This window comes from Helicoverpa zea, chromosome 8 (assembly GCF_022581195.2).
Source record: "Helicoverpa zea isolate HzStark_Cry1AcR chromosome 8, ilHelZeax1.1, whole genome shotgun sequence".
NCBI lineage: Eukaryota > Metazoa > Arthropoda > Insecta > Lepidoptera > Noctuidae > Helicoverpa > Helicoverpa zea.
This window is the reverse complement of record NC_061459.1, coordinates 1360412-1384055: the sequence shown is the minus strand read 5'-3', so window position 1 is coordinate 1384055 and position 23644 is coordinate 1360412. Positions and strand designations below refer to the sequence as shown.

Sequence of the window (23644 nt, the reverse complement as noted above, 5' to 3'; positions counted from 1 at the left end):
CATGTGGAACGAAGGATAACTGGAAAGAATTGTACGCGTTTGCGTCAGTTGTTTAAACATTGTTTTGTCTGTATTCATTAATATTTTAAATGGCAATTTGTAAGGCCATCTTGTCAGCTGCTTTAGACAATACAACTTGGTATATGCTTCATACAGCTGGTATTAGCACTATTATTGAAATTGCCGGGTAATAGAGGTTGAAGATAAAATTCGATTTAAAGGTTAGTGATATGAAAATAAGACTCTCAATGAATGACAACTTAAGTTAGCTCTAATCTAAAACCTACGTACCACGGGAAGTACTTCACGTACGAGTAGTTCCTGAGATACGCGCGATAAAGCAAACAAAGAAACTCTTCAGCTTCATAATATTAGTATAGATTGTTGAAAGTTCAATGTTCTTCAACGCAGTCCATATGTGTATCGATGTTAAATGCATATCTTTCTATACTATTTTATTCATTGCCTCCGTTATAGCTTATCGTCATATTGTTGTCCTTAATTTCCTTAATTTAAAGTTTCCACTACATTTTCTAGCCTTACACTTTATTATATCTACTGTGTTTATCGGACAAACAAATAAAATCTGACTTCTTTATATTGTCGCCCAATTAACCTCCGTCTATGAGCATTTCAAGCCTTATTATTAGAACATTATTTTTAGGACTAAAAATGAATAGAAAATCGTCCAATATTGGATGTTGATATTCTTGTTTAAATATTATTTTTTCAGTAAAACGCCGCTAGAATAGTTTTTAAATTATTTTATTCGTAACATTTTCAATAATCTAAAAGTATATAATGCTATTAAGGTTATTCTCGGGATCTATTTTCATCAGGCATAGTACTGAGATCATCATTAAGAGAGAGAAGAGTAAAAATAATATTTATCCTTAAACACAAAAAAAATCCATAGTCTTTGGATAACTAAATCTTAAACTAAAATATTATAGCAAAGACTTTGGTTGGACTGCTTATTCCTAAATCAAAGACTTTGATTGACTTCAGTCTTAAGCTCCATTACGTCTGGTACCCAAAGCTTCAGCTTGCTGCACGGTGTCAGGTAGCACATCTTCAGCAGTGTCAGGCATCATCGTCACAACTAGTGCTGTAGTCAGGGATAGCCCTCCGATGATGAGGGATGGGAAGCCAGACCAGTAGGGTAGCTGGAAAAGAAGATAGTTGCAATTTATCTAGAGTTTCTCTTTACCGGAGATGTTTTCAAGGGGCTGGCGGGTTTATATTAGTAATCGAAGTTTTTGAAAGAAGGCCTGAAATAAAACTCATTTTTAGTGCCATAAGTAATTCTATACATAGGTAAAAATTTTATTGATAACACAAACAGATCGTTAAAAAGAATTTGGAGATTGAGTCACTTATCCCGTAAGGAAAAAAATCTGATACTTACAGGCCTATCTTTCAACAAGATTTATAGATTTCAATTTATAGATTATATAGGAAAACTTACCAACAAAGTAGTCTGAGGAGCCAGTATAGACCCAATCCTCCCAATAGAAGAACAGAGAGCGTGCATGGTGTTCCTCGTATAAGTGGGGAATAGCTCAGTGGTGTAGAGGTAGATGGTGCCAGATGCTATGGCCGACATGAACTTGCCGCCGAAGAACAGTGATGTGGAAATTATAGGGTAGCCTGGAATATAGAGGAAATTGTTTAGGACTTAAATTAGCTGTTTACTGCGGTTTCACCCGCGTTCTTTGGAAACCGTTTCCGTAGGTATCCGGATCAAAAATAGTCTATGTGACTCAAAGAAAGTTCTTCTCAACAGTGGAGAATTTTTCAAATCGATTCAATAGTTTCGGAGACTTTGGGGTACAAACAAACTAAAAATGTTTCCTCTTTATAATAATAGAAGGTAATGTAAAGATAAATTACGCTGAAATCGGCAGCTCATTAACTGCTATGATTATTAAATCGCTTCCTTGTGATCTAATTTCGTAAAACTAACCTTTATATTAATAACGTTGCATAAATACTAAAATTGTAAAGGTCAACAAAATAACACCCACCTTTAGGTATAATCGACTGGACGATACAAAACGATCCAGTCAAGAGAAAGGAAAATATTAGCGGGATTTTCCTTTTGAACTTTATTAATATAAACATTAATAGGATACTAGCAGGAAGATCAGCGAAAGACGTCAAGGCGTAATTGATGTACTTATTCCCTTCCAAAGAGACGGAATTTATTAGAAGACCATATTTGTTGAAGGTAGCCGTAATCCAGGCACAAGCACAAGCTAAGAATCTTAACAACAAAGTCCTTGAAGTGACAGTCGTCTTCAGAAGGGTTACTAAATTGTCATTATCATCAGCCCTTCGGCAATCAATTTTGTCCAATGTCGATTCTTCAATATACACATTGCTGATTTTTGCTGCTTTGCGTAAGACGTTCTTTGCTTCTTTCTTCCTGCCTTTAATTAGAAGCCATCTGACGCTTTCGTCGAGGAAGAAAGCGTAGAAGATGAAGATGAGAGCTGGTGCATAGATGACTCTTAGGAAGTGCCGCCAGTATGGTATTAGCCAGGCTATCAGTGCCATGAGTATTCCTCCAACAGACATTGATCCTATCATTATTGGAGCGAATATTGCTCGGTTTTCTTTGGCTACCATTTCTACTCCTGAAACAAAGCCAATTATTTTAATGACTGGTTTTGGGTTGTCGTCATCATCCTCCGAGCCTTTTTCCCAACTAGGTTGGGGTCGGCTCTAAGTCCAGTCAGTTGGTTTTGGGTTGTGCATGTGGTTAAATCAATTTGGGTTATAATTTTGTCTATTTTGCGTAACCTTCATAATATCGTGCATTATCAAAGATGGAATACAAATCTTACCTAGCATATAATTAGGAGAATAAGCGTCTCCGAGCATAGCTTCAATCAGCTCAAACACCACATAAGTCCAGTAAGACACGGTGACACTTCTAGCGAGACCCATCAGAGCTCCGGTCACTCCGGTAAACACTATCAGCTTCTTTCTGCCTACTCTGTAAATGAAAAATAATTATTTTTATAATAGGATATGAAGTATGAGTACATAAGGGGAGTACATATGTACATAACTCAAATCAAATCAAATCATTTATTTCATTTAGCCCTTTACAAGCACTTATGAATGCTAAAAATTATAAATAAGGTTGATTCTAGTTGCCCATTCCAAAAGTAGCTTCCTATGGAGAAGAACGCAAGAAACTCCATTATATAACTCATAAGGGAAGTACATAAGGAAGTATATAAGGCCGTACATAAGGAAGTACATAAATAAGGATATAATGGGAGTACATAAGGAAGACACATAAGGGTAGTACATAAGGGGAATACATAAGGGGAGTACATAAGGGGAATACATAAGAGGAGTACAGAAGGGGAGTACATAAGGAAGACACATAAGGGGAGTACATAAGGGGAATACATAAGGGGAGTACATAAAGGGAATACATAAGGGGAGTACACAAAGAAGACACATCTTATGTCTTCTCCAATGTCTCCAATGTCTTATGTCTTCCAAGGGGAGTACATAAGGGGAGTACATAAGGAAGACACATAAGGGGAGTACATAAAGGGAATACATAAGGGGAGTACATAAGGGGAATACATAAGGAAGACACATAAGGGGAGTACATAAGGGGAGTATATAAGGGGAGCACATAAGGGAAATACATAAGGGGAGTACATAAGGGGAGTACATAAGGGGAGTACATAAGGGGAGTACATAAAGAAGACACATAAGGGGAGTACATAAAGAAGACACATAAGGGGAGTACATAAGGCGAGTACATAAGGGGAGTACATAAGGGGAGTACATAAGGGGAGTACATAAGGAGAATACATAAGGGGAGTACATAAGGGGAGTACATAAGGAAGACACATAAGGGGAGTACATAAAGGGAATACATAAGGGGAATACATAAGGGGAGTACATAAGGGGAATACATAAGGGGAGTACAAAAGGGGAGTACATAAGGAAGACACATAAGGCGAGTACATAAGGGGAGTACATAAGGGGAATAAATAAGGAGAATACATAAGGGGAGGAGTACATAAGCAAGACACATAAGGAGAGTACATAAGGGGAGTATATAAGGGGAGTACAAAAGGGGAGTACATAATAAGTATTAATTAATAAGTTCACCCTTATGAAGAAACTATTTAGTTCAACAGGTAGTGTCTAAGCTTTCTCAGTACATAAAGGTTCCAAAATCAAACTTACCATGGACCCGGTTTCTGACGTCGGTGGACATATTTCTTTGTATAATTTTATACATTTTTGTGCCTTTTTATTTTATTTAAAAGTTTAAGTGATAGGTGAGATGCAAAATAAACTTACTTGTCAGAAATGGGACCTAAGAGTAGAAGTCCAAACATGTAACCAATGCTGTGGACTGTCCCAACCATTGCGCGTTTCCAATCTTGACATCCAAGCTGGAACTATAACATGAACATTAGAAGACTGGTGATGACGAGTGCGTCAACAAAAACAACGAAAGATTTATATTGAAACAAAACAAATAATTATGTGTCAGTCCACGGTAAAAGGTGTTTCTATAGTCTAAGAAAACTCAAGTCCATATAAAGGTACCAATGTCCAGTTGCGCGAAAAAATAATAAAACCTATATTTTAAAAATTGCGGACTTAATCCACAGTGACAGCATGTTTTAATAAAAACAGTTAACATTTCCAATTGATCTATCACATAAAATTATGTACTCACATCAGCAACAAAACTATTCGGCTCTCCATACACAAATTCCCCACATCTTCCGATAGTGGACATATTGTAACTCTGTACTGAGCACGTGCCGTTTATTCCTATGAGCTGGTACTTTTGACACGTGTCCCGTGTCAGGTTGAGAGCTGAAGGTGTCCATGTAGAGGTGTGTTCACATTCTGGGTATTTGCAACTGAAAAACATTTTTTTAATAGACTCAGTAGTGGTTTAAAGGTAAATAAATATGTGTAATAGTAATAAATGGTAAAAATATAAAGAGGGTACAATGTATAAGTCACAGCAGGTTTACGGACGTTCACACTACTAATATTTATATAGCTGAAGACTAATTATTGGCTTGACCGCGGTTATTTCAGGAATTATTGCACCCTATAAGGCTCTGAAATTACTGAGCCAATTTGAAAAACTCTTTGATTGCTTAAACCTACACTATCCCCGAGAAACATAAGCTATATTTTGTCCGGGTACATAAAGAAGTTCCTACGATAAACGAAGTGAAACCGCTGGTAGTATCTAGTTTATAATACACATGAGGACTTACCGATAATCCACAATACCAGCAGCAAAGACATAGTTCATACAATACAGTGCGTTGGACATACACGCGAAGATCAACAGGGGCATAAGCCTCAAGTAATAAGGTCCAAACAGCCGGAATCTAGATAATATCTTCTCTAGAACTACATCTTCTTCTTTTATAGATACCTTCTCCAAAAATACTTCTTTTGCTTCTGTCATATCTGCATTTTTTTATTCAATCATAAGATACATAACAACTTAAAAAAATATATCGAACTCAATATAATAACTCAATAATAATAAGCCAAAACTTTTCTGTTTATTCTGAAAATATTGTACAGAAAACCGCATCAAAATCGTTACAGCCAAACGTGAGATAAGCGTGCACATAATACGTACGGGTCAAACTGAGCATTTCTTGTTTGATCTCGGTTAACTATTAAAATAAAATACCTACATATATTATGTGAAAAGAAAAATATATGTGTAGGTATTAACTATACTGTGCTAGAGAGTTATGATTTCAAATTAATGTATTTTAAGGCTTTATGAAAATGACATGATAGTTCATTGTTAATAAAATTATTAATTAAGTAATTCACATTATAATTTATGCTATTAATTAAATATTAATTTACTTAACTTTATATTTATGTTCTTAGTTTTATTTTAAGTATTTTTATCTAAATAGGTACTTACCAATTTTAAGCACTAAATTCTTGTTACATGACACTTTATTTCTTTTAACCGACAAACACACAATGATGTCAAGTTTTAAAATCTATGTTAGAAGACCAAGGTTGCCACTTAAGCATTTGCGTACAAAATTTGAAACATCATACAAAGTAGCACTTTAACACAATGCAATAGACCTCAATTTATCAATAGACTATTTTGACGACAGCAAATAGAAGTTTGTAATTCAGATAATTTGCAGCACAAGCATGATCTAACTAGAACGATTTAATAAAGAAATGTATGGTTAAATAACTAATGCATTATTCAGTAGAATATATTACTGTTTATCTGTTTGTGACAATATCGTGAGTTATGATCGTTTATACATAGACCGTGCTCAGCATTTTATGTGGAGATTTTTGCGTCAAACATAACTTAGCAGTCTAGCTGCTTTAATAAGAATGTCTTATGAAGTATTTAAATCGGTCATAACTATTGATGTAATATAATTAACGATTTAACACACGTACCGTGATACCTACTTCCCGTACTACCCGGACAAAATATAGCTTAAGTTACTTAGGAAAGTGCAGCTTCCTAACAGTCAATGTATTTCGGAGCCTTTAGGTTACAAGCTAAGAAAAATATCCCTTAATTTTAGTTGAATGGCTCAGGTAACTGGCAGTCGCCCCACTTAAAACTCTGATATTTCGTATCTCAGCTGCATACCTGCAGTTAGACTGAAACACAGATTGAATATACTTACTGAAAGCCGACAGCAACATATTTGTTAAAAGGCTAGGCAGATGATATTTAAAAACACAACAGAAACCCACCCACAAGACGTTCTTAAACCACAAAAACCAGCACTAAAAATAGTAATAAAAGCACATAAATAACCTGGAAGTTTCAGAACGGAACTCTTAGAGCTGTGGCCATCAATATTCCAATAGACGTGCTGACTGTCATTAGCGTGATAAATGAAACCTGAACCTCTTTTGTTACGTACACACCTGGTAAAGCAAGCTGCACACGTAGACACTTTTTGTTGATATTTTCGATGTTGTAGGAATGGTGCATGGTTGTTGGTTAGGTTAGGTCGAAAATATCTATACTAAAATAATTATGAAGAGGATTTTTTTTGTTTGAGATTTTGTATTTTTGTCCATTATATTGTGATCCAAAGCTACTGAACCTATAAGAAAACATATTTTACCGTTGGGAAGCAGTTTCCTCAGCCAGATAAATAATATTTATAACACGATATTCTTTTATTATGAGGACCTGTAAGGCGTGCTGCAGACGTAGACACTTTTTGTTGCTGTTATTTGATGCTCAAATAAAGAGCATATTTATAGGAAAGTACCTAATTAGTAGTTGGTTGAGTTAGGTCACAAATTGATTTTCTCATTATCATAAATGAATTCATTATATATTCTTTAAATAAAAATAGACACAGGATTTAGCCAGGGAAACTTGGAGTAAAGTAAGTTTTTATTCGAATGCAATATTTAGGAGAAACCGCAGGAATTACCTACTAGTAAAAAAAATTAGATAACACGAGACTCAAAAGTGTCTACCTTTGTGCAGTATTTAATTTGCTTTAAGACATTGTCATTTCTTTGAAGCGAGGTATTAGGTGATCCGTGGCGCTTTTTGAAATATTTATTCTGTACTCAAGTATTCATGTTAAAGAAGGATTCCTGAAGATTGAACGTAAGTAAGTATAGAATTTTAAAGTGCATTCTGCATTCTTGAGATGTTTGTTTGTCATAAGAAAGACGAAGGTGAATTATGAAATCTGAACCATGTTTTAAGAAAAGTGCTTTCTGTTGAGATTTTTATCGTTATTATTAACTGATGTCCTTCTTTGCAATATTAGTCTTCATATTAATTTCTTTGTTCCTGAAGGTTGACAGTCAGCTTTTGTACCAACTTTTCCGTATCCATAACCAGCCGGAACCCTGAGGAGTGGCCTGAGAGAGGCAATGCAAAATTGAAATGCGAAAGTAACTGTTTGTCTGTCCGACTTTTACGTCAAAACTACTTAAACCGATTTAAATTAAATTCGGTACATAATAATATAGTCTCAGAGCCTATGAAAGGAAAAGTGCTACTTTTTATCTGGTTGACGACTTGATTCTATTGTATTCTAATTCTCTAGGTATATTTTACAAGCACTTACATGATACACCGAGTGTTCAAGATCCATACAAAACCCTTGTCCTTTTCCACTACACAAAACAAATACGAACATCAGACAACACCCAACACAATTTAAAAGCTTATTATGCAATTAGAAATTCCAGTTATTCAACTTGAGTCTGACTTTATTATGAGAAAAGTTCTGACGTTGAATAGGTCTTGACGTCTAACACAAATACTGAGGTCATTCTGTTGGTCCGTTTACATTGCACTCGCGAACTTCACTCTGTTATAATAGACTCAGTTTTGAGTTAAGATGTAGGGAGGTTTCACTGGATTCGCTGCAAAGTTTTGAACCTGGCTGGAGGGAGTTTTGATAGTCTGTGGAAGGATTTTAGTCTATGCTTCATATTATGAAGGTAAAGCGTTTGTTAGCTCAAAGGTAGATACTATTTTCAAAAATTACTAGTTCGATTCGAAAAAATATTTTAGTGCTAGGGAGTTCATTTATCGAGAAAGCTACTTTATATCGGTAGGTGAAATAGTAGGAGTGAAACCGCTGGCAGAAGCTTGTTGTCTATACTAATATTATAAAGAGGAAAACTTTGTTTGTTTGTTTGTTTGGTTATAATAGGTAAACTCAAAAACTACTGGACCGATTTTAAATATTCTTTCACCATTAGAAAGCTAGATATATTATCTGCGAGTGACATAGGGTCATAGGCTATATTTTATCCCGGTGCGGGCAGTAGCTCCCACGGGACGCGGGTGAAGCCGCGGGAAAACAGCAAAGTTTAGAATAAAGTTATAAGTAATAGTATTTGTTTATTTAGTCATTTTGTGATTTTATGCATCATTATAAGAAAATTAAGAACATATCAAAAGTGTATACGATATCCAGCTTACATTAGCTAATACATATTCTGAATCGCGAACAAAGTTATTCTCCCTAATTTAGAATGTTCAACTTGAAGAGAAATTAACTGAAATAATGGTCACTTAATTACCTATTCAATTATACTGACACGAAGAGCAGTAATTCATTAATTAAGCTTATATTATCATATTAGTTGTTACAATGTTGGCACGGAAAGAAAACATCGCTGTCCCCAACGAATAATATCGTAACCAAAAACTTAAAATTTTACAGGAAAAATAAAAAACCGTTTTTTGCTCATAACTTCTTAACATATTTACATAGCAACATCGTTGGTATATCAAAAAATGGCTTTTTTTTCTTTAATATTTATTTGTCATATAAATAAATATTGGATTTATTCTCATTAAGTTATAGCTAAAAATGTATATTACCAGAAATGGAACAAAATTTTGAACCATAATGCACAATAAGATTTTATTCATGTAAATTGTTGACAATGACCTACACACAGCAATAGTCCATTGCGATTGTCTTGACAGTAAAGTAGCGATGTTCATTATAATGGTAACTTATTATAGCCATAGTATTCACTGCTCAAAACAATCTATTGTGGTAACAGTAAACGCGAATAATATGGTAACATACTTTACCGAAATCAGTTTTATTTTTTCTACTTGAATAAGTTTGTAATAACGGTTTACTGAAATATTTAGAGTAAATATTTAGAGTAGAATACTATGGGTAAATTCATTACAAAATGTCTAACTCAAAAAGTAATAGCACGAATCACGTGAAAAAAATTCACAGGGTGTAATCGCACCTCTAGAACAATAATTCCCCATAAAAGCACTTCTATCGTAATAATCGATTACGATATTATTCGGTGGGGACAGCGACATGTGTGCACGAAATTAAGTGATGTCATGACGTCATCATAGTTAAATTAAGTATAAAGCATAATTTATTCCAGCTTTATTCAGTGCTGATAAGTAACCTCTTCGTTATTATGCTTTATCAAGTTTCTTTTTCAGCGCCTACTGCATTTTTAAAAGCAACTTGAGGCACGATTGATTTGCGTCGCGTTAAAGTTTTATAATTTGACTTTCTCTCATAAGTCTATTAATTATTATGAAAAATGTACCTAATATGTATACCCGAAACATGGGAATACCAAGCCTATATAATTTTCCCCAGACTGCTTGTTCAATGTCTTTATCTTTTCATTTATAAATCTATAACTATGCCAAATTCTAATGACTGCTTTTCCAAATCTTCAGCTATCAGGCACACATTACTACCGCCTAATTAAGCTCTAAATCTCCACCACCACGCTGGGATATTAAATAAAATAAATTCGTCAGCTTACCCAAATGGGTTTGATCTCAAATCCATACTGATTTGAATCTGCAGATCGGATCGCATTCGCTCATTGCACTAATGAGCCCTTAATTGGATGGCTCAGTGCCCGATCTAATTGGCTCGGTCATTAAAGTTCATTGTCATGCAAGCTGTGATGGGCTGCAAATGACTTGATGGCGATTTTTTGGGTGTTTCCTCTGTTAATTACTGGCTTTTTGTGGGATTTATATCCGTATCGGGATGAAAAGTAGGTACCTAGTGTATATGTTATTATGAGAAATAAAACAGTTATCGTTAAGTATCATTAGAATCAGTTCAGTAGTTTACTGTGAAAAATGTCCAGTTTCCTACGAGAAAATAACATTATTTGAAGGTCCATTTGATATTCCATATTGATAGCATTAGTCCATATTGATAGCATTACGATTTCTCATTTTTCGTTTACTATAAAAACAATAGAACTACATCGGAACTATGACAAACTCATTTAACCAAAGGAAGAGCAGGTCCTCCAAAAACAAAAACTAATCCAAGCCCCAGAAAAACCAAGAACTCATAACAATTCTACTACAAGAAAAATCCCGCCAATTTCCTGCGCACCCATCGAAGCAAAACATATACGACTGATAAAAGAACAGATCAATTCAATTCTCAATACAAAACCGCTTTATAGGAGCGGCAAAGATGAGACGAGATCGTTGTAAGGCACAATGTTCCGATGACGGGGGTTGCTGAATGGTACGCCGTGTGATTCCCACCCCTACTACTGGGTTTGGTATATTTTTTTAGTTTTTATTTTTTGTTGAATAAATGTAGGAAAGAGGTATAAATGGTTTGGAGGATCAGGGATAAGTATGCATTTACGTACATCGTTAATATAATCGATAATTGTAGGGAAATTCAGGAAAGTTTGTACCTATACTGAAAAGGACCCATTTTAATTGTAGTCGAATTTGTATCATATTGATAGCAAGAAGTACACAGGAATACACATGGGGAATGAAACAGCTCACTTCTGAAATACAGTCAGTAAAACAGTTCTCATAGAAAGCACATTTGATGCCGGATGCTGGAAACCCATCGAAAAACTAAAAAATCTCAATCATCACAAACATAAAAAAAAAACATTGCTCTCGATAACCCTTTTATCATTACAAAACTTAGCACGGGTCGATGCATAGGCACATTTTTAAGTATCAACGAATATTGACTGCGAGAGGAGCGTGGGGAATTCAGTTGCAAACCATGAGTTTCACGACAACTACACCAATCTACCCTACACTACATATCAAGCGATATCGGATATCAGCAACCCTTAGTAGGGGCCACGATAACTGCACAGGAAATAAGGGCCCACCCGAGCCGCTATACTGCCGCGGAAAACATTCGGCTTGATTGGCTCCCAGCCGCAGCTACTGGTGACCACGGAACACTTTCTAGGGATATGAGAACATTTTGCGCGCGGTTTTTTTGGGACTGTGTGTATGTATGTATAAAGCGAAAGCAGGGTTGGAGGTTTCGCATAGCTGTTCCGGTGGTTGGAAGACGGTTTGTGTTGAAGGTAATCGTGACTACCGTATCCCTAATCGTTCTACTGTTTGCACTTAAACCATTCACCTTCATACTGATTTATGAGCCTACTAAACGGCAAACTAAAAGTTTAAATTATGCACCTACATAGAAGAAGAACTGCATAGTAGACATTTTTATTTCTGAGGCTCGATTGAAACAGTATCAACAAGAGAAATGTAAATCTGACTTCCTGGCTTATCTTATTACCTACATTTTACTGCTTTAAAACAAATAATTGCTCTGAAGATTCTAATAGTTGATATGCCACATCCACATTTCCTACTCCATATTACGTGTACAGCACAAAAATCGTGTAAGATGATCGTTTTCTTTTATGTCACAAGCTTCTAACTTTTGAGTTCTCATTGGTACCTTATATTATCGGTTTATAATAAAATATTATGATTATCGCTCCTTGTTGTCATATAGCGGTTTCTGTCATATTTCGCTTGTTATAAGGTGGCCCGTGAAATGGGGAGAGTGAGCAAATATTGTATACTGTAGTGTTTATGTAAAGTGCGGAAATGTTCGTGAGTTGAACGCTATTTGCAGTTTGTTTTACGTGGAAACTATATGAACAGGTTTTATTGCATGTGTATTAAAATACATTTTTATTTTTGTTCACCTATTGAATAAATGCGTTTCTATAAAGCCATGCTCAAATGCCAAAGTAATTCTCCGTCTATCGCGCTTTGACACCAAAACTACTAAAAGAATCTTAATGAAATTCGATACACTGACAGTCCAAAGTCTGAGACTGGACAAATTTTTACCATATGCAGGAAGTAGTTCCCTCAGGACACGGATGTAACATGCTAGTAAACCCATAAATATTCTAGATAGACATCTAAATGTTCGCAATGACCCACAGGAATAAATAGCACTTAATGTTTTACAAGCACTTGTTCGAATGACACATTACTTTTATTGCTATTCCCAAGTCTGGTATCAAGTCGCCTGTCCTGTGACTTTTACTGTAGGTAGCGCTAAAGTGCCTGTGTGACGCGCTGGAAAATACTCATGAAGGATGATTACGGTGCTATTTCATTCTAGATGTTTTTACGATTTTACTGTATTTGAAGAAATGCTTCGTGGAGCATTATTTAATATAGGACATGTTTAAAAGTTTGGGTCTCGCTCCTTACCAAACTCAATCAAAATTGTCTCGTCCGTCTTTATTGAAATTGTAAGCAGAACAGATCTTACAGGCGCTTTCACAGTTTTAGGTTTTGATACTGTGGATTGTGATGACTGATATAATAATTTATATATTAAGGATAAATAATGCTTGTTATTGCTGACCATATTTTACCTACCAATAAACATTTCAACAACTCCAATAACTTCAACCAATAACAGAAATTCTAACTTCAAATAAAGAACACAAACAAAACAAAACACGACGCGACAAACTTTAGAACACTTTAACACTTCAAATGCGATATGAAATAGTATCAAAGAAAATAACAGTTCCGCGGAACAGTGACTGGTATTCCCACGTTACTTGGATTACAGCGAGTGTTCCGACACTCGTCCAGTTGGTCTACAATCTGGAACTCGGAATATTGTCAGATTGAGCTCCATATAGATACAGAGAAGATTGTCTGGAGATTGTTTTCTTTGATATTGTTTTGTGAGAATACGTGTATTTATTGGATTTTCTATGGGAAGGTACGGTTCAGTTCAATATGCTTTATGGAATGGACGGTTCTTCACAATAGCAGTTGTAGCGAAAGTAAGCGCAGTTTTCTTTTGATGAAGAAAAATATTGCAAATATATTTTAGCAAAGACTATATTTGCAGAATTTTCATACAATATCAACCTTTAATTTTTTTTTGTTATCTGGTTTACAATGAACAGTTTTACAAAGATTATTGTAGCCACAATCACGTAGCGCATTTGTATTATCCAAAAGTACTCCAAAGAAAAATTGCCCTGATAATAATTTCAAATACATACTCGCAATTGAAGTTTTTAAAATGGTACCCCACAAACAAGACCGTCAACAGTAAACACAATTTTGTGGAAAAACAGTTTATTAAACCCTTCAAAACATACGAAACATATTCCGGGAAATATATGTAAAAATGCACGTGCCAGGTCCACTTGTAACTGTAGTGTGAACCTCTAGCGCTCTCGAGTGCTTGTTCCTATTAAATTGTATGTTTTTTTTTGCCATACGAATGTTTTATTCCGGGCGAGCTGGCCCGGGCAAGGGTATTTGTTGCCCATCGTGCCCAGTGGGGCGGCACTCAACGGGTTGATAGTTCTACGGTTCTCAGAGCTTGTTTAGAGTTTAGAGTGATAGTGCAGATTCGTTTCTTTTTTTATTTTGATTGGAAACGAGCCTTTTGAGTCCGGTTTAAAAAAATGGTCCTTTTGTATAGTATTGAACGCGGTTGTTATTTTGAATAAAGAATAAAGGTGAAAAAAGTGATAGTTTATTTTCATTTTGCCAACTTTTATAACTTTATTATTTGAATATGTATGTATTGCTAGTTTTACTTAATGTTAATTGTACCTCTACATTAAAGAAATATAAAACTAAGAAAGAAGAAAAAAATACAGACACAGAAAAGAAACAATAAAACATCAACAAAATTTATTTAAAACACTAAAAACAAGAAAATATGAAACGATGATCTAATAAAAAAGCGTATATTTACCTTGTTTTACGGAGGCGACCCTCGAGCCTACCTGCCGCTATAACAATTTTACGACATCTTCCATAAACTAGAGAACAAGGTTCCATATCACTTTATATCGTTTCTTTTGTATTATTTAACGCGTCTATTCTGTTCTATAAAGGCGTATAACTGTTTTATAGGGGCGCACTGTAGCTCGCCTTATTTTACTGTCGATTGGTTGTATAGTTAGGAATTAGTCGTAAATTTTAGGTTAGATCAATGCGTGTTTGCGAGTTTTGGGGTATTTTGTTATTGACGTTTATTTGTTTTTGTAGCTAATGTTTGTGTATCTAAAAACTTCTGTATACAGGAATGAATTTTATCCAGTGCGCAAACTTTGTCAACTTATAGTTAAATAAGTTTTATAGATACGTATATTTTTATTTTATCTTGTTTTAGTACAAAAAAGAAAAGTTATTTATATCGAAAGATGTTTATTTTGTAACCGATTGTACGGTCACAGTCGTCATAGTAGACACGGCGGCTACGCGAAACCGGTTTACTGATGCGAACGCTGCTCGGCGGGTGTAAGAATAGTTGGTATCCACATTTTGCCGATTTTAGGGCGGACACAAGAATGAAAAAAAAAATTACTGATGGTGCAGATATGTTCTGTTAATGATTCTGGACCACCAGTTTTTTTTGTGCACTGCTTAAAATTCATTCCTGTATAGTGTTTTAAGACTGAATTTTCTTCTCGTCAATTTTATTATTACTTACGTATTTTTATCAACGACCCCATTTATTAAATATCGAATGTCTGATCTGGAGTGCCTAGTTAGCCAGCGAGAACCAGCCCGGAAAACAGTAGTGACGACGAGTAGTTAATTTATAAAACTCAATAATGGTAACAATCCTCCTTCCCAAATGTTAACCTTACGGCCGGTTCACACATGTCTCCGTTTTACTGTTCCGTTTTATCGTGTACGTTTTTTTTTCGTCGATGGCGTATGTAGTTGTATGAGTGACTTCACACATGGCACAGTATTCTGTATACAACTACATACGCCATCGACGAAAAAAAAACGTACACGATAAAACGGGACAGTAAAACGGAGACATGTGTGAACCGGCCGTTACACTGCACAAGTTGCATGAACTCTATCAAAGGACAAAACTCACCTCCAACTTTAATTCCCGCACCTACACTTAAACTTTCAAACATACACGTGCCAAGCAAATGAAGTGTATACCCGTTACCCCCTTCCCTTAATAAACAAGCCAATTACCCTAATTTACCCGCTACCTACTACTAAGCGTGCAAATATTATCACTCCAGTATTGAATCTCGTAAATGACTTGTTCCATGTTTGTTTTCACCAACAAGTATAACGCGGTACAATTTACGGGGTTAAGCTAATGTATTCCGCGAATCCCCTATTTGCGAAGCGAGTTATAACACGGCGCAATTTAGATGTTACATCGAACGTTGGCTTAATATAGCGATGTTGTAACTTTGAACATTGGTCTAATTGAATTGAATGAGTTGGCAAATAGTGTTGATTAAAATTAACTATACAGGAAAATAAAAAATGCATACTAGAATTTCTTAATTCATAACTCCTTTTACGATAACCTTTAGTTAATTATTAAGCAAATCTAATGATATTGTCTTTCTTTTTATATCAAACACGAGTGTCAGCACTTTTAAGACTTAGGGTGTTATTGAAATTCACCTTATGAGTACCCAATTAAGAATCACCATTCCCCGAGCCTTTTCCTAGTCACGTTGGGGTTAGCTTTCCTATTTTCCCAATATTACTTTAAGAATGAAAGTGTTAAAAAGAAACCCTGACATCCTAACTAATATTATAAATGTGAAAGTAACTCTGTCTGTCTGTCTGTCTGTTTGTCTGTCTGTCTTTTCTTCACGCCTAAACTACTGAACCGATTTGTGTGAAATTTGGTACAGACATAGTTTGAAACTTGAGAAAGGACATAGGATAGTTTTTATTTCAAAAAAATATATAAAAATAAAAAATAAAATTTATTACGGACATATAGCGCCATCTATTGGTCAAACCAAAAATATGCCGGAAGTCACTATATCATGCGAACGAAGTCGCGGGCAAAAGCTAGTTCTTTATATCCAAAACTTTAAATCAATTAATAACTAAGAATGAAAGCCTCCTAAAAATACCAATATTCAATTTTCCGATGAAAAAATAAACTGTAAAGAAAATCTTTGCACAGTGTTCTATTATTCAGCATATTTCAAAGTATAATCTATGTGGATGCGATACAGCGAACAGGTGCTGCCCAATATTGAAATTCCGAATATTTTGCATATATGTAAAATAAAAACAACTGCTGTAAGATAATTACTGAAACCTGGCCACTTATGCATTATTTATATTGAGCTTCATGTTTGTTATGGCTTTTTTGTTTGAGTTAAACGGCCTATGTGAAGTCATGCTATCGGTATTTACTTACAGATAACTAGCTGTTCCCCGGTTTGGGAGAACCACTTTCCGCAGTTGGGTATACATAGAGTAGCCCATGACCTTTCTTAGGTCCTAAATTATCAGTGTACCAATTTTATGTAAATTAATTTAGTGGATTCTGATGTAAAACGCCAAGTCACACAAATTTTCATCAAGAGTGATTCATGAAGGTGGTTTTGGAAGTAACGAATAAAGATAGAATTTTCAAAAACTACTCGTTGATATCAATAAATTATTCACACAGGTACATATATCATGAAAGCCTCCAGATTCATGATCATCATCATTCTCCTTATTATCTAATTTTTATTTGGGGTTAGCGCACCATATCATCTGCCATATATAATATGGAATATAGGTATAACTTTACCCATGTCCTAACCACTATACATCGTTGGTACACTCACGCTCAGCATTACAACACGTCGCGTACAGTCGCGTACACTGGTGTACAATTTGGACATAACTAGCGTAACCCGGGTATGTCCGGGTATTCATAGTGCATGCGCTGAACATGTCTGTGTCATGAGTACATGCGATGTCAAGGTTTGTGGTGTGTTCCTAAATGTAGTAAAATTAGATTTATAGATTTACTTAGACTTGTGATCTTGTATCATATAATGGAAGGCTTTTATCTTATTTCAAGCTCATTGTTTGAAAAAGAAAAGTTTGGAAGCCTGTATTTTGAACATCATTAAATGATCTCACTAAACACACCCTTCATTCTTTTCAAGTTGTCTTAGAATATCCTGAAAAAAAATATGGGAGTAATCATCAATAGACTTTTCTCATTGTACTGCAGCAAAGAGGAGTGTCTGATTTCTGCTGACTTAATCCCACTTATGTTCTTTCTGTCTTGGAATTCTTTCAAACAATTCAGTCCAGACAGGCCCACTGTCGCCACAGTCTACCAAAAACAACTCATCAACATACACAAATAATCCAGCGTACCAGTCAGTCAACACACAACTCTTCCCCACTATCATCAGCCAGCCTGATGATATTCGGCTCGTACATTTAAAATAACTGCGTGCTGCAATAAAATAACCCATTTGTTTTACTTCAGTGGCCATAATACAGAGCTGTGCTACTATAAATTTGAATTAAAACTTTTATCCATTATCGTGGCACGCACAAAATGGCGGCGCCATCCATGTTTTGTTTTTGACAAACAAATTTAAATTTGGAAGCTTATCTGTGACTTCGATTGATTTTTGAAATAGTTACCTTAAATATATGTATGCTCAATGCCATGCCAGCAACCCATACTGTTATGTATGAAATAATTATTAAAAAGTGTAAGTAAATGAGGTTCTAGAATCGAAGTCCACATTGGGCAATGAATATTTAGAGACCTCATAATTTTTCGTGTATTTACTGAGAGTAATGGAGAGTATGTTGCTTAAATCTACTTCCGTACATAGTATGCATTTTTCCAATAAACATCTTTGCCTAATCCAGTTCACATATGCAGAGAAGACCGTTTCCTACATACTTCGGCTTCAATTACACTGGTCAACAGCATTTTTGGTGCAAAGGTGAAATATATTATTTCTTATAGATTATTTGATACGTAATCGAAGTCCAGAACATAAAGTTGCACTAGCACGTAGGGATTTAGAGATATACCCTCCTAAAGTACCAAAAACGCGTTTTTTAACGATATTTGACGATTTTTTTGAAGGATAGCAAAATTGTTTTTTAGTTTCTATCTATAGCATTATATAGTACTACTCTTCCCAATTGAAATTCATTTTTATTTCGAACGCTAAGAGTTTAAATTTTCATGAAATATGTATACAGCTACGATAGTTCGATCTTCCCTACATTTTATTTGGCCTGTTAGTATGAAAAAACTCCACTTTAGTTATAAAATGGTATATATTAGGAAATAAAACTCGCAAAAATATAAATTAAAATGGGGTTATGCGGGGAAAGTAGTACTATATGATGCTTTAGTTAGAAATTCCTATATAATTCTTCTGTCCCCAAAAAATTACATCAAATTTCATAAAAAAAACGCGTTTTTGGTACTCTAGGAGGGGTATATCTCTAAATCCCTACGTGCTAGTGCAACTTTATGTTCTGGACTTTGATTACGTGTCAAATATTCTACAAGAAATTGAATATTTCACCTTTGCACCAAAAAAAATATTTTAATTTGTTGACCAGTGTTATTGTCTGCAGTAATTGTTGAATGCAGGTGTCCAATCCCTTAGTTGAAATACTGAGAAACGAACTTAGACAAGACTACGCCAGTACAGCTCTAGTACAATAAGGAAATACAGAATACACAAATGGGGGTATAAGTATTTAAATCCTGTATAAAAATTGTAGAAATCCAGTAGGTATGTATAGGGTGTACAGGTATCTACTCTTTCCAAGTAGGTTTATGAGAGAGTACATCAAAGATGTAATTTATCGGAAATTAATTTAGAACATATTAATTTCTTACTTTGAAGATTGGTAGCTTGAGAATTTAATAAAATTGCACGTTCTTAGAACAAATAGATCAAAGAATTCTCTTCATGAAAATTAAAATCATTATTTTCTAATTTCTGCACAAGAAATTACATTTCCTGAGAAGTAGTCGGAATCTGGTAGAGTTATTAATTTACTTACACTGATTTGATACTGCGAAATATTAAAGTGGATACGCCTCAAATCTAGATTATATTGTAAAAGTAATAAATAAATAATTGAATAAGTTATTTATTTTTCATAATTTAAACAACTACACACACAATGTGCCACAATATGCCCAGTTGCAATTTAGAAAAATGAAAGATACTCCCCGTCTCTTCTCGCTTACATAATGTACTAAATATTTGGTATTTATTCCCGGGAAGATCCATACTAACACCAACATTTTAATGCTGGATGTAAGTATACAAATGATTACCTAATACCGACCCTTAATCATGACAGCATATACTCAGTCACTAGTTGCTAGATGCCATTCAGCTAACTCAATCATTATGGCACCACAGACCTCATTGTTGTTACCATCCGTGGTTACTGACGGAAATGAACGCGATCACAATCTCTATTACATAGGCCTTATATGTTAGCATCAGTAAATTAACTGGTTCTATGATATATTATGAGGATGTAGGCTAAGCCTGATGGCTGGTGGCTATTGTTGGATTTGACGATGTTTATAATCCTGGATCCAGGTTTGACATACATTGATAAACACATATTGATACATATTGATGGTCTGATGGATGAACTGGAAGGATGACTGAGCGGATCTCTGAAGGTATCTGTGGAGAAAATAACAAAACAATGGGGCTGGCAACTGTCAAAGTGGCGCTATCGTCGTTCTGTCCCATAACAAAGCGATTTCCTATGAAAAGTTCAATTAATTATAGAAAATTATAAAAATGACACGTTGCTGTGTTCCAAATTGTTCTGAAACCGCTACCCACCAATTCCCTAAGGATGAGAAACTAAAAAGAAAGTGGCTAAAAGCAATCCGTCGTGTGAATTTCGTACCTAAAAGTGGTTCTAGGTTATGTCGAAAACATTTTAAAGAAAGCGACTATGTAATGATTAGTAAATACACAGGTAAACATCACTAAAAGTTATAATTTTGTCCTTAGGATTTAAGATGGAAGATAAATATTATAGTAGAGATTTTATTTACAGGGGTAGAACATCAGCATAAACATTTGAAAAAGTCTGCTGTACCTTCTCTTTTTCCATGGAATGTAAAACCTGTTTCCAAACAATCAGAGGACAGAGAAGAACGATTGAAAGTTCGCAATTGTAAGAAAAGCCTTTTCCAAGAAGCAGCTTCTTCGCAAAACAGGGATATTGAACCATTTCAGGATGTACTGTGTTCTGAACAGGATGAAAATATTGGTAATATTGGTCAATATGTGGATATTTTAACTGAAGGTTCCGCACATCAAAATGCTTGTAATGTTATTGATACAACAAAAATAATGAAAAATGAAGCAACGCAAACATCAAGCATTATGAAAATCTTCTCTACTGATTTATTGGTGACTGATAATGATTCAGTAAATTTTTATACCGGCCTGGAAACTTACCAAAAGTTTTCATTAGTATTATCTACTTTAATGCCTATGGCTAATGATATAAAATATAGATGGAGCAGAGTTATATGTTTGTCCATAGAAGAACAATTTTTAATGTTGCTTATTAAATTAAGAAGAAATAAGCCTGATTTTGAGCTAGGAAAAATGTTTGGTGTAAGCAAAACAGAGGTTTCAAATGTGATTATTACCTGGATTAATTTTGTTAATGACCTTTGGAGTCTCATTAATATCTGGCCATCTCGTGAGCTAGTCAACTTTTATATGCCTAATTCTTTTAAAACTAATTATCCTTCAACAAGAATAATTATAGATGGAACAGAAATTCCCATACAAAAACCTAGCCAACCTGATGCTCAAAAAGCTTCTTTCAGTCAATATAAACACAAAAATACTTTGAAATTCTTAGTCGGGTCATCACCTGGTGGGTTATTTACTTATTGTTCAGGAGCATATGCTGGATCTACAAGTGACCGCCAAATTGTGGAACGCAGCAGTCTTTTCGAGAAGTGTGAACCAGGAGACAGCATTATGGCAGACCGTGGTTTCAATGTTCAAGATTTATTTGCTAGTAAAGGTGTAGGAATAAATATTCCTACATTTTTAAAAGGAAAATCCCAAATACCTGGAGTATTATTAAAACAAGACCAGAAACTAGCCAGTCAACGGGTTCATATAGAAAGACTTATTGGTTTATCTAAAACATATAAAATACTAACGAGTGAACTTAACCAGTATTATATTCCTTTAGCCTCTAAGATATTTTTCATTTGCATGATGTTATGTAATTTCAGGGAAGGAATAGTAAATAAAAACATAAATTAATGATTGGTTCATTATTTATTAAAATCTTCATAATTATAATATAAATACTTATTTAAAAGTTCACCATTATAATAATTTTCAAAAAAATTATCTAATTTCAATAACATTTCTTTTATAAATTGTTCATCTCTGTATACATATACCACTTTTAAATCAATATAGAGTATAATTGTGATCTGTCTCTAAGCTATAGGGATTGGCAGGTTCATACATTTGTTTGAGAGGCATGGAGCTATTAGGGAAATTTAAAACCAAACTTCGAACCCTACTATCATAGTTGATTTTGTTTATTTTATTGACAGGATAGGGCTCAAATATTACTGGCAAATTTCGTCTCTGTGTCAATTTTTCTGCACGGATAGGTGTTCCTGAATATCGAGATGTTGGTACATGAAATTGCTGCAACTTCTGAGTGCAGGTTTCAAATAATAAAATTTGTTTTGCATGTACCATATGTTCTATGCCAAATAAAAGAACAGCAACATGTTTACATGAAGCATTATTTCCGCTACCTGCTGGACACTCACAGTGTGCTTCCATGATGTTCCCATATTCATCGAATTTAATATCTACACTATAATGCAGTTTCTTCATACTTTTTCTGCAAATCCCTTTGATATATGTTTCATTTGATGAGGTGTAGGATCGTGCTGTAACTAAGTGTCGAGATTCATACAGTTGAGCCACTTTATCCATTTTTTTGCTAGTGCTGCAAGAAAAATATGAGAAAATCAATTAAATTAGCTAGTATCATTGGTATTACAATTTGAAATATTATTTATATAGGTATTTTGTTTAAATACCGGCTGGGTTTCAACAAAATTCCCAGGAAAAAACGTATTAGGTAATAAAAATATTTTTCACAAGATGTTATTGTTAGAGTAGTACTTAACAGAAACTTACTATGATAAATAATGTCTTATTTGTGTTTTATTTAATGGAGGTAATTTTGTGTGACTATTTATGTCACGGTAGCACTCATTAGAAGGTAATTTCATCGCTGGATCGTCTGTTTCAACATTTTCCCGATTTCCGAAGTTGAAATTCTGGTCGTAAATCTCCAATCTGTAGAAAAACAAAGATATTATTTAAAAATGTTGTTGCAAATTCGTAAGTGTATTTTAGATATCTAATGGAACTAAATGAGTATACAATGTACTTCGATTTTGTGTTGCAGTTGACACAAAGTCTATCTTCCATCAGAATAATACGCAAAACCAACGTAAAACACCAATATAGGGCTACAAACAGCATTTTGATTGCCATACCTTTCGATTAGGTCTGCTTTTTTTCCACGTAAAGAAGCACCTCGTTCCTTCAATTCCTTTTTCAGTTGAGGAACTGTCCATGTAGAATACATTGTTATTAATCAATTTAAACTTGTTTTAACACTTATCACTCACGGATGGTAGTAAATATCGCCTGAAACGCAACCGAATCAAAATGACACACAACCTCAAACAACTTGACAGGGACAGAATTATGGTGGCGACATCTACATGAGCTTTCCGTTGCCAGCCCCATTAGTGATATCCAAATTCGAGTGTTCAATGTGCAATTCGAAAAAAAAAGTGTCCCAGACCAGAACTTACAATGGTTAAGAAATACTTAAATTCTGCCAAAAATCTAAGAGACATATTTTTTCAGAAATTCTTGAGTATAAATTACGATAATTCGAGAAAAAAAAATAAAAGAAAATCCTTAGGAGCAAAATTGTTTGATAACA

The 23644-nt window shown here is 34.6% G+C and overlaps 3 protein-coding genes across 3 annotated transcripts; 1 reads left to right on the top strand and 2 right to left on the bottom strand.

Annotated features, from left to right (window-relative positions):
* Positions 1-958: 958 nt before the first annotated feature.
* On the bottom strand, positions 959-5482 carry LOC124632683 (organic cation transporter protein-like). The gene is made up of 7 exons (XM_047167622.1): positions 5286-5482; positions 4727-4916; positions 4342-4442; positions 2850-3001; positions 2028-2639; positions 1469-1650; positions 959-1166 (listed from the first exon to the last, which is right to left on the bottom strand). The coding sequence occupies exons 1-7, from the start codon at positions 5480-5482 to the stop codon at positions 1011-1013; spliced, it is 1590 nt and encodes a 529-aa protein (XP_047023578.1). The 3' UTR covers positions 959-1010.
* A 14839-nt stretch (positions 5483-20321) lies between these two features.
* Positions 20322-21919, top strand: LOC124632704. Its single transcript, XM_047167652.1, has 2 exons — positions 20322-20599; positions 20681-21919. Exons 1-2 carry the CDS (start codon positions 20416-20418, stop codon positions 21916-21918), a joined length of 1422 nt encoding a protein of 473 aa, XP_047023608.1. The 5' UTR covers positions 20322-20415; the 3' UTR covers position 21919.
* Positions 21920-21924: 5 nt separating this feature from the next.
* On the bottom strand, positions 21925-23422 carry LOC124632705. The gene is made up of 3 exons (XM_047167653.1): positions 23187-23422; positions 22822-22983; positions 21925-22627 (listed from the first exon to the last, which is right to left on the bottom strand). Exons 1-3 carry the CDS (start codon positions 23276-23278, stop codon positions 22072-22074), a joined length of 810 nt encoding a protein of 269 aa, XP_047023609.1. The 5' UTR covers positions 23279-23422; the 3' UTR covers positions 21925-22071.
* Between the last annotated feature and the right edge of the window lie 222 nt (positions 23423-23644).

Coding starts and splice junctions, on each gene's coding strand:
- LOC124632683 (XM_047167622.1), bottom strand. CDS start 5,482: ATGACAGAAGCAAAAGAAGTATTTTTGGAGAAGGTATCTATAAAAGAA. Junction 4,917..5,285: donor GCTGGTATTGTGGATTATCG/GTAAGTCCTCAT, acceptor AATGTTTTTCAG/TTGCAAATACCCAGAATGTG. Junction 3,002..4,341: donor TTAGGTCCCATTTCTGACAA/GTAAGTTTATTT, acceptor TTTCATTTACAG/AGTAGGCAGAAAGAAGCTGA.
- LOC124632704 (XM_047167652.1), top strand. CDS start 20,416: ATGACACGTTGCTGTGTTCCAAATTGTTCTGAAACCGCTACCCACCAA. Junction 20,600..20,680: donor AATGATTAGTAAATACACAG/GTAAACATCACT, acceptor TTTTATTTACAG/GGGTAGAACATCAGCATAAA.
- LOC124632705 (XM_047167653.1), bottom strand. CDS start 23,278: ATGTATTCTACATGGACAGTTCCTCAACTGAAAAAGGAATTGAAGGAA. Junction 22,984..23,186: donor AAAGCAGACCTAATCGAAAG/GTATGGCAATCA, acceptor GTTTTTCTACAG/ATTGGAGATTTACGACCAGA. Junction 22,628..22,821: donor ATAAGACATTATTTATCATA/GTAAGTTTCTGT, acceptor TTTTTCTTGCAG/CACTAGCAAAAAAATGGATA.